Below are 13,803 nucleotides of genomic sequence, written 5' to 3'. Positions count from 1 at the left end.
CTGTTACAAAAAGCTGAGAAAATATGTGGAGCTGACATTGGCCCTTTTGTCCTAGTTTCTGCTGTCTCTCTCTCTCTCTCTCTCTCTCTCTCTCTCTCTCTCTCTCTCTCTCTCTCTCTCTCTCTCTCTCTCTCTCTCTCTCTCTCTCTCTCTCTCTCTCTCTCTCTCTCTCTCTCTCTCTCTCTCTCTCTCTCTCTCTCTCTCTCTCTCTCTCTCTCTCTCTCTCTCTCTCTCTCTCTCTCTCTCTCTCTCTCTCTCTCTCTCTCTCTCTCTCTCTCTCTCTCTCTCTCTCTCTCTCTCTCTCTCTCTCTACGTTTGCCCACTGACAAAGACAAGATCAGTCTATAATTTTAATGGTAGGTTTATTTGAACAGTGAGAGACAGAATAACAATCCAGAAAAACGCATGTCAAAAATGTTATAAATTCATTTGCATTTTAATGAGGGAAATACGTATTTGACCCCTCTGCAAAACATGACTTAGTACTTGGTGGCAAAACCCTTGTTGGCAATCACAGAGGTCAGCCGTTTCTTGTAGTTGGCCACCAGGTTTGCACACATCTCAGGAGGGATTTTGTTCCACTCCTCTTTGCAGATCTTCTCCAAGTCATTAAGGTTTCGAGGCTGACGTTTGACAACTCGAGCCTTCAGCTCCCTCCACAGATTTTCTATGGGATTAAGGTCTGGAGACTGGCTAGGCCACTCCAGGACCTTAATGTGCTTCTTCTTGAGCCACTCCTTTGTTGCCTTGGCCGTGTGTTTTTGGTCATTGTCATGCTGGAATACCATCCATGACCCATTTTTCATGCCCTGGCTGAGGGAAGGAGGTTCCTACCCAACTTCAGACGGCCCTGTATATGTGTTTTCTTGAGCAGGGGGACCCTGCGGGCACTGCAGGATTTCAGTCCTTCACGGCGTAGTGTGTTACCAATTGTTTTCTTGGTGACTATGGTCCCAGCTGCCTTGAGATCATTGACAAGATCCTCCCGTGTAGTTCTGGGCTGATTCCTCACTGTTCTCATGATCATTGCAACTCCACGAGGTGAGATCTTGCATGGAGCCCCAGGCCGAGGGAGATTGACAGTTCTTTTGTGTTTCTTCCATTTGCGAAATATCGCACCAACTGTTGTCACCTTCTCACCAAGCTGCTTGGCGATGGTCTTGTAGCCCATTCCAGCCTTGTGTAGGTCTACAATCTTGTCCCTGACTCCCTTGGAGAGCTCTTTGGTCTTGGCCATGGTGGAGAGTTTGGAATCTGATTGATTGATTGCTTCTGTTGACAGGTGTCTTTTATACAGGTAACAAGCTGAGATTAAGAGCACTCCCTTTAAGAGTTACCTGTATAAAAGACACCTGGGAGCCAGAAATCTTTCTGATTGAGAGGGGGTCAAATACTTATTTCCCTCATTAAAATGCAATTTATAACATTTTTGACATGCGTTTTTCAGGATTTTTTTGTTGTTATTCTGTCTCTCACTGTTCAAATAAACCTACCATTAAAATTATAGACTGATCATGTCTTTGTCAGTGGGCAAACGTACAAAATCAGCAGGGGATCAAATACTTTTTCCCCTCACTGTACATAGCTACCTCAATTACCTCGTACCCCTGCACATTGACTCAGTACTGGTACTCCCTGTAGATAGCCATGTTATTTTTTACTCATTATTGTTATTCGTTATTCACTGTGTATTAATTCCTCATGTCACTATTTCTAGTTTTTTGTTCTTTATCTTTAACTGCATTGTTGGAAAAGGACCCGTAAGTCAGCATTTCACTGTTAGTCTACACTTGTTGTTTACGAAGCACGTGACAAATAACATTTGATTTGTTTTGATCTTCATGCCTACTCCCTCCTTCCTTTCTTCATGCCCACTCCCTCCTTCCTTTCTTCATGCCTACTCCCTCCTTCCTTTCTTCATGCCCACTCCCTCCTTCCTTTCTTCATGCCCACTCCCTCCTTCCTTTCTCCCTTTACCGTGTCCTGCAAGGTGACAGCCCAGGACTTGTCGCGGGTGGAAACGGTTGAATTAGAGGTGTGTGTGTATGTGTGTGTGTGTGTGTGTGTGTGTGTGCATTGTCTTCCTTATGGTGTTCCCATTCCCTCTCTCTGTAGAGAAAAGTGGTGTGAGCAGTGGATGACTCAACATTGTGAGAATCTCATCAAACAGCTGTGAGATAGCGAGACACAGGGGAGAGAGACAGAGAAAGAGAGAGAGAGAAACAGTGAGAGAAACAGAGAGACGGGGCGACGATGGCGAGAGGGAGAGAGAGAGAGAGAGAGAGAGAGAGAGAGGAACAGAGAGGAACAGAGAGAAGGGGCAGCGAGGGAGAGAGGAACAGAGAGAGAGAGAGAGAGAGAGAGAGAGAGAGTGAGAGGAACATAGAGAGAGAGAGAGGGAGAGAGAGAGAGAGAGAGAGAGAGAGAGAGAGAGAGAGAGAGAGAGAGAGAGAGAGAGAGAGAGGGAATCACTGGACAGTACCCAGTGCCACACAGCAGAAACTAGGACAAAAGGGCCAATGTCAGCTCCACATATATTGTCAGAGTTTTGTAACAGATATTTCAGTTGTATGATTATGAGTACCTCTGTTGGTTAGACTCTGTCAAAGGTAGTGTGAGTAACTTTACTTTACAAATGCTCAGTTCAATTCCATTCCATTAGATTTCACTTGAATTCTAAGTCATTTGCAATGCAACATTGCACTGCGCTAACCCAGCAAAGGCTAACCTAGGTTGACAGCCACAGGCATAAACTGCTGGTAAGAACTACAGCAGGACCATTGGGGGGGTTGATGCTATGAATCATAATGGGGAGACTGTAGAACTACAGGCACTGCTTTGAAGTGGGAATGTTTTTAGATAAGAGAGGTTACAACAAAACAAAAATAAATGAAAATCAACCAGGAATGCATATCGACTCCCATATTGACTGTGTGATACCTCCATTTTCCTCTGGCTCCAGTAACTCTGCTCTCCCTTCCCATCATGGCAGCCAGGCAGGTCAGGGTCGCAATGATGTCACGGCGTAACTTTGTACCCTATCTCCAAAAGTCTTCGGCAGGATTTGTCTCCCTGAGTCGTTAATTAGCTACTAGCAGACATTACTGAGGAGCTCATCTGATAACTGGGCTCCCCTGCGCTAGAGAGAAGCCAGAAGCACTGAGACAGAGACAGAGAGAGAGAGAGAGAGAGAGAGAGAGAGAGAGAGAGAGAGAGAGAGAGAGAGAGAGAGAGAGAGAGAGAGAGAGAGAGAGAGAGAGAGAGAGAGAGAGAGAGAGAGAGAGAGAGAGGGTGGGGGGGTGTAGAGGGATGCTGCGAGCAATAGGCATCCAAAAATACAAAGCGATAATGAAAACGTTCAGTGTGTTTCTCTCGCTTTGTTTCTTTCTCTCGCTCCGTTTCACTCTCTCCAAACAAAAGAAAGCATACATACTGTACACCTACACACAAAACCATTCACACCACCTTCCCCTCACAGATCAACATAATCCTAACACGAACAAACACACACACATAATGTAAGTACACACACACAAACAGGTGTGTATTTGTGAATGTGAATAATTCATTGGAGCTCCAGTCTTACATCTGATAGAATTTTGTAAATTAAAGAATTCACACAGCAGGCTGTTATGTCATAGCTGGGGAGTTCTGCTCTGTGCTGCCCTGAATGGCCTGGTAAATGGAGCTGCTTTCTAGGTGTGACACACACACATGCACACACACACAGCATTAGTCAATCATAGCTGTGTGGAAGAAAGCAGGAATAAACCAGAATATTGACAGAAAATCCAGGAGCCAGGTGGGATATTGACTGGTTTCTCCTGAACTACGTCTCTGGAAGAGTCATGGAGAGAGAGAGAGAGAGAGAGAGAGAGAGAGAGAGAGAGAGAGAGAGAGAGAGAGAGAGAGAGAGAGAGAGAGAGAGAGAGAGAGAGAGAGAGAGAGAGAGAGAGAGAGAGAGAGAGAGAGAGAGAGAGAGAGAGAGAGAGAGAGAGAGAGAGAGAGAGAGAGAGAGCAAGAGAGAGAGAGAGAGAGAGAGAGAGAGAGAGAGAGAGAGCGAGAGAGCAGAGAGAGAGAGAGAGAGAGAGAGAGAGAGAGAGCAAGAGAGAGAGAGAGAGAGAGAGAGAGAGAGAGAGCAAGAGAGAGAGAGAGAGAGAGCGAGAGAGAGAGAGAGAGAGAGCAGTCCGTACCAGTCTACTGCATGACACAAGCGTTGTGTTGGTGGACAGACGGGAGAATACTGAAGTACGTTGACAACACGTTTCCATGGGAGTGGAGGCAGAGATAGAGTGCTTGTCTAAGAGACACATTTTCTTATCTGTGTGCCTGGGGAGAAACAAACAGTGTCAGCTAATATGGAGGGGAGTTTCCCTGTGTCTCTGGGCCAGTAGCTAGCTGCTCCTGCTGGGAGAAAACACACACAACTGTAATTGAATTTCACCCACAGCCATCATCAGAGAAAGGGAGGGAGGGAAGAGAGAGCGATGGAGAGGGAGAGGCAGGAAGAGAGGGAGAGAAAGAGAGAATTATAGTGGGCATGCTGTGTGTGTACTGATATTGTTCAACAGTGAGTGAACTGTATGACATTCAGAGGTCCCCTATACATTAACGTACATTAATACATTATAATCTGAACTGCAGGAAGTGGCATGTTTACCACCTGAAAACGGTCAGATTCAACTTGACAACTGACCAATAACATACAGTACAAACAACCGTCCTTGTGGATAAACCTTGCCTTGGTGCCAGTTTTTTCCCAGAGAGCTGAAATTCAAGTAAATTACTTCAATTCATGGTCACTTTAATGTAAAACCTCATCAAGTGGACAGTAGGCATGATTAGATGAATTCAGCAAAGACAGAGAGAATGGTGGGGGTAAAGGGATGACATACTGAATGGAAGTGATTTAGAGAGTAGACAACGAGTTCAAGAGAATAAAATAAATGTATGAGAATGAAAAGGCGTATGAGAGAGACAGCTCGAGAAATGGAGAGAGAGAGAGTGAATGACATGGCGGGCAGCAGCAGGGATGGAGAGATGGAGGGATGAGATGGCAGCAGCAGCAGCAGGGATGGAGGGATGGAGGGACGGAGGGACGGAGGGATGGAGGGACGGAGGGACGGAGGGATGGAGGGACGGAGGGACAGAGGGATGGAGGGACGGAGGGACGGAGGGATGGAGGGATGGAGGGACGGAGGGATGGAGGGATGGAGAGGGATGCAATGGGCCCTGTGAGGACAGGCCTGTAAAAGGACCTTAACCCAGATCAGTATCTATCACTCCCCGGCAGGAAAAGAGCACTCAACACCTGCAGATTTCCTAAGAAAGTGACAGATGAGGACAGGGGGATGAGGAGAGTGCATGGAGGGAGAGAGAGGTTGAGAGAGGGAGGGAGAGGGTGAGAGAGGGAGAGAGAGGGATAGGATAGAGACAGATACTGCTCATTGCAGATCATTTTCTATGAGAAAACCCTGGCTCTGTGTACACTGCCCTCACACACAAATACACACACACACACACACACACACATTGACAGACAGAGACACACACACACAGACAGACAGACAGACAGACAGAGCAGAGTAGAGATCAGAGGAGATCAGCATGTTGAGACAGACAGAACCCTTGAGACAGGGTCGTCTGAGAGGAGGAGAATTATGGGAGTGCAAATTAAATTACACCGGAAGAGACATGCAGGTCTGGACCTGCAGGAAACGCTGGGCTCTGTGTGCGTGTGTGACTGCGTGTGTGTGCTATTTGTAATGCACATTATGAAAGCACACACACATACACACAGGTACAGACGCATAGACACTATCTGATATGTGGTGAACCAGGTTCACACAGAGTTCAAAGGTGGTAAAGACCACACATGGTAAGGATGGAGAGAGAGAGAAAGAGAGGGAGAACACATGGCTTCATGTGAAGTGGTAAAACACACACACTAACACCTTGTTGTGTCCAGCAGAACACAGAACAGCCCTTTGACACCTGATACCTGCTAGCTGCCAGTGTGTGTGTGAGAGAGAGGATTAGTGGTCAGAGTAACAACTGTCTCTCATTGGCTCTCCTGATGCAGGTCCTGTAGGCCTGTTAAATCTCTCTATTCCTGATCTCTCTCTTTCTGCTCTCTCTCTCTCTCTCTCTCTCTCTCTCTCTCTCTTTCACTCTTCCTGCTCTCTCTCTTCCTGCTCTCTCGCTCTCTCTCTCTCTTTTGCTCTTCCTGCTCTCTCTCTTCCTGCTCTCTCTCTCTCTCTCTCTTCCTGCTCTCTCTCTCTCTCTCTCTCTCTCTCTTCCTGTTCTCTCTCTCGCTCTCGCTCTCCCTGTTCTCTCTCTCTCTCTCGCTCTTCCTGTTCTCTCTCTCTCTCTCGCTCTTCCTGCTCTCTCTCTCTCTCGCTCTTCCTGCTCTCTCTCTCTCTCTCGCTCTTCCTGCTCTCTCTCTCTCTCGTTCTTCCTGCTCTCTCTCTCTCGCTCTTCCTGCTCTCTCGCTCTTCCTGCTCTCTCTCTCGCTCTTCCTGCTCTCTCTCTCTCTCTCTCTCACACTTCCTGCTCTCTCTCTCTCTCTCTCACTCTCTTCCTGTTCTCTCTCTCTCTCTTCCTGTTCTCTCTCTCTCTCACACACACACAATCTCTCACACTCTCTCACTATAAACTATATTCAACGTGCTATAGGATGGACATTGACCAATACATTAGCTACCCCTAACCTCAGCGATTTACATTCCCCTGTCCTGCCCTTTTCCCTCCTCTATTTTTACCCATACTAGAGATTGCTCAGGGCAGGGGTCTCGGAAAGAGAAAGAAAGAGATGACCCAGCTTAGGGGTTGTCTAGGGGTTGTCGATGGGTTGTCTAGGGGTTGTTTAGAGGTTGTCTAGGGGTTGTCTAGGGGTTGTTTAGGGGTTGTCAAGGGGTTGTTTAGGGGTTGTTTAGGGGTTGTCTAGGCAGTGACAGTATGTGATTCAGGCCTAGAGTGCTGTGCTTGTCTAAAGGTCACACTAACACAGGAAACCATTAGCAATTCAGATGTGGCTAAGAGGGTAAGAGGCTGCACTGGCCCCAGCGCCTGCTGCCTGCCTGGCCCTTTTTGCATTATCAGGGAGTATAGCAGCAGCAAGCAAGCTCAACACTGAGTAGCTGATGAACAGGGGAGGAGAAATTTTATGTATCTGTTATTTATATGGGAGGAGACACAATATTCACAGTCACACAAAAGCGTGCACACACACATACTTCATACAGTGTTCACACATACACAAACGGATGTGTGCTAAGATTATTCAATACACACACACACACACACACCCACACTCATTCACAAACACACACACACACACACACTCATTCACAAACACACACACACACACACTCTCTCTCTCTCTCTCTCTCTCTCTCTCTCTCTCCCCACTCATTCCATCCCTGCATCCCAAGCACATCTGGAGCAGCATATCTGCCAATCAAAGTCAACTCCATTTCTACTGCTGACAGACAATCACACTGGCCATGGAGCTTATTCACAAAGACCTCATATCCTGTTCCTGTTCAGACTGACATTAGACTGACTGACCAAAAACAGAAAAGCATACTTAATGGTGATTCAATAACATACACAAGCTATATTGTATGACAGGATAAGGATGAAATTACTCTTGCCTATATGAATACAAATGTTACTGTGATACAAAGGTAGATCCTGGGGGAAGACAACGTGCAACACAGAAGTATTTGGGACAGAAACAGGTATTATAGCAGTTCCTCTCACACAGATAGCTTACAGGTCTGTAGTGCTGAGTGATTAGTGCTTTTTGAGGTCGGTTCAGTTTCAGTTGGATTATTACAAAATAATCACGATTTTCGTTTTATAATTATTGTTGTTGTTTTTTACATGAAATGCACTATGCATTATGTGGGTTGAATGCTGTAACAACACAGAATAAAGTCCCATGATGGTAGTGACTGCCCATTACTGCTTAGCACTTATTAACCAGAATTTATTCACATTACTTTACTTCAATTAAATATTTGTTTTATTTGAAGACTTTATTATTTAATTCCAATCCATCTCTATAGAGCTTCTCCCTATGCTGTCTGGCAAAATCACTATTTTAGTAGTTCTTCAAAGTAAATAAGGCATACTTTTATGACTGCTGAATACCAACTATCAATCACTTAGATCATGTATTTTCAGGTAGAGATACCACTCAAAGCAAATGATTTCTATCCCTTTCACGCCTTCTCTCTTCTCTCCATCTCAGTCAACGAGGTCTCCTTGTCTGCTCCACACAGACCGGACAAGTAAGCGGGCGCGCAATGGATTTTGGTCATTGTAGTTAATTATCAAATGTTCTGTGCTAAACTATGTAGAATATTGGCCTGTTGGAAACTACAACTCCCTACTACATCACACAGTTCGGGCTTAATCTGATTTATCTCTACAGACACTTATTAGAGATGAAAAGCTAGTTTTGAAGTGACAGTCCACCATCTTGTATTGCTTTCCCTCATTCAGCTGATCATACTGGAATCAGAGATATTGATCAGGAACCACAATCTAGAATCATGCATGTGATAGAGACTCAAATGCGCCAGAGTAATCCTAAAAAATGCCACGCTAAAGTTTATTACAATATCGACTATATTCAGGAAGCCAATTGCTGCTTATTTCAGGAGGTTTTTAAATAAAGAGAGGCCTGGCGTGGTTCTATATGGCATGGTTCTATATATTTCAGCACCATTCAGACACACAGCTGGGCCAAACCCCACCACAGCGAGAGAGAGAGAGAGAGAGAGAGAGAGAGAGAGAGAGAGAGAGAGAGAGAGAGAGAGAGAGAGAGAGAGAGAGAGAGAGAGAGAGAGAGAGCAGTCCGTGCCAGTCTACTGCATGACACATAAAACAGAAATAAGCCTCTCGAGTGGCGCAGCGGTCTAAGGCACTGCATCTTTCGATCCCAGACTGTGTCACAGCTGGCCGTGACCGGGAGACCCATGAGGCGGCACACAATTGGCCCAGCATCGTCCAGGCGGGGGGGTTGGCCGGCCGGCCGGGATTTCCTTGTACTATCGTGCTCTAGCGACTCCTTGTGGCGGTCCGGGCGCCTGCAAGCTGACTTCGGTTGCCAGCTGGACGGTGTTTCCTACGACACATTGGTGCGGCTGGCTTCCGGGTTAAGTGAGCAGTGTGTCAAGAGGCAGTGCGGCTTGGCAGGGTCGTGTTTCAGAGGATGCATGGCTCTCGACCTTCGCCTCTCCCGAGTCCGTAGGGGAGTTGCAGCAATGGGACAAGACTGTAACTACCAATTGGATATCATGAAATAGGGGAGAAAAAGGGGTAAAAAAATTAAATAATAATAACAAACAAAAACACACAAAAAAACATGTTTAATCTAGTCAATTTCCCTAAGTAACATTGCTGCTATCTGCGCCACGCTTGATCGAGCACAACTATGACCGCATATAACATTTGGGGTTACAATATGTTGCCAATGACACATATGATTAAATGCTTGCGAACATGCGTGTGCGTGTGTGTGTGTGAGGGATACTGTAATCTATTCCACAAAGGTGCATTATTAGCAAAACCTGGTCGTTTCAGTCACGCTAAACCCGCAATACAACATGACACAATCTGGACTCTCCCCTCTGAGAGACCTGTTTGTTGAAGTGTGTTGACCGACCGATGCAGCAGTGCACTGTTCTGTGCTACAGAGAGACGTGTCATTGGAACAACAACAAACCGGGAACAATGGAAAAGCCTTCCGGTGGATTAGGTGCAGAAACCACTGGTGCGCTATTAACGTTATTGAAATGCTATCACCTCTGAGCCCTGGCTGCACTAGGCACTAGGCCTTCACCTCTACTACCACCTCTTCTCTGATAGCCTCCAACACGGTAACAGACTATCTCCACACCATACTCTACTGAGGCCTGGCTGTTTCAAAACAGAGGGAATAAGCAGGAAGTCCAGAACTCTCCAACCAGGATTTCTAGAAAGCCGGGGATTTAATGAAAGTTCCTGGAATTTTGCAGCCCTACCCTTAACACACACACAAACACAGAGAAAGAGAGAGAGAGAGAGAGAGAGAGAGAGAGAGAGAGAGAGAGAGAGAGAGAGAGAGAGAGAGAGAGAGAGAGAGAGAGAGAGAGAGAGAGGGAGAGAGAGAGAGAGAGAGAGAGAGAGAGAGAGAGAGGTCTGATACTTTCAGAACCATGGAGAGTACCCCTCTCTCTCAATTCAATTCAATTTAAGGGCTTTATTGGCATGGTATGTTAACATTGCCAAAGCAAGTGAAGTAGATAGTAAAAGTGAAATAACAATAAATATTAACAGTAAACATTACACTCAGAAGTTCCAAAAGAATAACGACATTTCAAATGTCATATTATGTATATATACAGTGTTGTAACAATGTGCAAATAGTTAAAGTACAAATGGGAAAATAAATAAACATAAATATGGGTTGTATTTACAATGGTGTTTGTTCTTCACTGGTTGCCCTTTTCTTGTGACAACAGGTCACAAATCTTGCTGCTGTGATGGCACACTGTGGTTTTTCATCCAGTAGATAGGGGAGTTTATCAAAATTGGGTTTGTTTTCGAATTCTTTGTGGATCTCTGTAATCTCTATCTCTCTCTCTCTTTCTCTGGTTGGTTTTTAAAAGGATGGATGAAGGCAATAATTGGTCTTGTGATACAACAATTCTATCTGAGGAGAAAAACATAAACATGCACACTGTGACAACCAGTTTTTTTAGTTTAGATGTGTCCTTTTGGGTTTAGGCCTGTGATGCTGTGTCTGCAGTCTTTGAAGCAACTCATTAAAGGCCAGTTACTTAATTATTTGATTCAAACATTTTCTCTCTCTCTCTCGCTCGCTCTCTCTCGCTCTCTTTCTGTTGTAGGCTAGGCCTGTGCCACATACAACAATCATTACAAATTAACTCCTGCATCAAAATAATTCACAAGTGCGCATCCACGCTGGCTCGTGCTTGCACAAACATACACAAGGCACTGTCGCATACATTATAGGCAAGACAAGTGGTTTGATGCGTCTCACAAACTCTTTGAAAGGCTAGAGGCAAGTTTTCGGGAAGAAAAAAATATACATTCCCACACATCGTGATAGATATCGGTTACCATGACGACTGAGAATCCATCCAAGCCCCCTGCATAAGTGTGTTGAGGCGAAAAATACAATAGCTAGTGCTCTCATGATATTTGCAATCCATTCACATCCTACCTTGCATTCTTCCATACATGTCCTGACCGAGTATTCATCCGTCTCATACTTCTCAACCAGCAGCTCAAACTCCTGGTAGTCCTCCTGAGCTTGACGGTCAAAGCGCTGGTAAGCGTGGACACACTTGCTGCATCCCAGCGTGTCTCCCTCAGCCACGTCCAGGCTGCAGTTTATATTGTCCGGACTCGTAAACCCGCTAAACAAATCCAAAAGAGAGTAGGAATTACAAAAAGAAAGATATAAATCGCTCAGATTCACGTCCGCCGACTGCGTCCCGTCCTCCACGCCCCTGGACAGGCCCAGGCACACCGGCTCTGCGTCCGTGAAAGTGAAGCAGTCTTTAGACAGGCTGTCCGGATGACATATGTCCAGTCGCCACAGAGGTTTGGTAGAATTCCCTATAAAAATAACATCTGGCTCTCTGGTTAGGCGGCTGTGGGGGGAATGGGAGTCAGAGGAGGGGATGTGGTGGTGGTGAGTCGAGTTTAGGTACTCGGCCATGTCTGTAAAGGCGAGCTGCTTGTCCTGCCGCTTGTCTCGGGTCCTCGTCAGTTTAGCCTCGGCGCAAAACCACAAGTGATCAGAGAGCAGGACCGTGATGAAGAGAAGAGAGGCCAGCGACAGGCGCCATCTCTGGGCCCGCTCCGACTCGGTAAATGGCTTCTCGTTCTCTCGGGGTGCAAACCAGATTTTTAAGCCGTCATCTTGCTGCCGACACATCCAAGCACCCCTGGTCATATTTTAGGAAAAGCGCAGCTCTGGCCGACTCCACCGCGGGGGCTCCTCTGCCACTATACTCATTGACTTGGGGAGATGGTCTCCGGTTATTTCTCCTCGGTAACGGGGGGCTGCCGTGCCGCCGTCGGTCCTGGGCGCTCCTCTCTCCCGCCCGACCCCGTCGGTGTGCTATTCCGATCCAATTAGTGCGCCCGCACAGATTAAGCCTTGCGCTGCGGCATCCCCGTTCTCCATGGCTCTCCGGGGGGAAACCGCGTTCTCTGTAACCGCATGCCTCGCGCCCCGCTCCCTCTCTTCTGCTCTCCCGGGTTGTGCTCGCGCGCAGAGAGACACCAGCCGTTGCGAGCCTCTCGATGCTGCTGCCTGTACTATTGTCGTTTCCCGGATTCAGTTATGAGAAATCAAAAGCAGTTTGATTGTACGCCAGGTGATCTTTCCGGTCCGGATCTGGGCAGAGTGCCTTGGATATTTTCTCCCAATGGCCACAGTCATCTTGGACCTGGGTTAAGTTGCGGCCATGTTTGTCTTAAAACACTTTTTTGGGGAGCTGGGTCCGTTTGCGTCATCTCCATCGCTGCAACAGCTCCATCGTTGCGCAGTGGCGGTGCAGCCTACCTACTACACACATAGATACATGCAGGCTGTTAATGGCACTAGCCCACCACTATGGACCCCAGGACACACACAGACACATGCAGGCTGTTAATGGCACTAGCCCACCACTATGGACCCCAGGACACACACAGATACATGCAGGCTGTTAATGGCACTAGCCCACCACTATGGACCCCAGGACACACACAGATACATGCAGGCTGTTAATGGCACTAGCCCACCACTATGGACCCCAGGACACACACAGATACATGCAGGCTGTTAATGGCACTAGCCCACCACTATGGACCCCAGGACACACACAGATACATGCAGGCTGTTAATGGCACTAGCCCACCACTATGGACCCCAGGACACACACAGGGATGAAATGTGAGGTCTGATACCTGTTACCAGGTGAATTGGAAAAAATATTGGCTATATAGTCAGCACTGTTGCCACTTATGCCTTTCAGATATTGGGAAGAAATAGAGCAGAAAAACGTAAATTGTACAAAAATATGTATGGTGCAAGAACATAAAAAAATAATGCGCCACATTATTTCAATGCCATGAATGACAGCAACCAGCCAGGTTTCTCAAGATTCACATCTAAATTGGACATCTATCCATGTCCTGAGGATGTCGGGAGATGCCTTCAAAACCCACCACTAGGGGCAACGGTAAGCGCTATTACCATAAAGTACACTGTAAGGCAGCATTCCCAAACTAGGGGTCGCGACCCCACGTGGGGTCACCTGATATGAAAATGCGGTAGCATGAGAATTTCCAAAATCCTGAAGAACATATTTTCTTCAAAAACAAAAAATAGAGGCTATATTACAATATCGTCTTTGTATCTGAAAATCATTGTAATGTGGTTAACCTTCAAAATCTAAATGAAAATTATTGAAATCTAAAAGATAAAATTCAACCAGAGAGCACCCTTAGATCATGGGAAAAGACCGCACTTGACCATTGCACAACGGTAAATGGCTAGGCCCGCTATGCTATGAAACCACACACTATTGCAGAGACTTTGATATTACCGGCCGGAATTTACAGTGAGGGAAAAAAGTATTTGATCCCCTGCTAATGTTGTACGTTTGCCCACTGACAAAGAAATGATCAGTCTATAATTTTAATGGTAGGTTTATTTGAATAGTGAGAGACAGAATAACAACAACAAAAATCCAAAAAAACGCATGTAAAAAATGTTATAAATTGATTTGC

General features: G+C 46.2%; 1 protein-coding gene across 1 annotated transcript in view; it reads right to left on the bottom strand.

Annotated features, from left to right (window-relative positions):
* LOC121537094 (transmembrane protein FAM155A-like) overlaps positions 1 to 12,548 on the bottom strand; it is a 171,193-nt gene extending 158,645 nt beyond the window's left edge. The window contains exon 1 of the mRNA XM_041844861.1: positions 11,240 to 12,548. Coding sequence (XP_041700795.1) covers positions 11,240 to 11,977 — 738 coding nt within the window. The 5' untranslated portion in view covers positions 11,978 to 12,548. The remainder of the gene's footprint in view (positions 1 to 11,239) is intronic.
* Positions 12,549 to 13,803: the final 1,255 nt, after the last annotated feature.

Source organism: Coregonus clupeaformis, chromosome 23, assembly GCF_020615455.1.
Source record: "Coregonus clupeaformis isolate EN_2021a chromosome 23, ASM2061545v1, whole genome shotgun sequence".
Lineage (NCBI taxonomy): Eukaryota > Metazoa > Chordata > Actinopteri > Salmoniformes > Salmonidae > Coregonus > Coregonus clupeaformis.
Note: the sequence above shows the minus strand (reverse complement) of the source record. Positions and strands in the feature narration are given on the sequence as shown.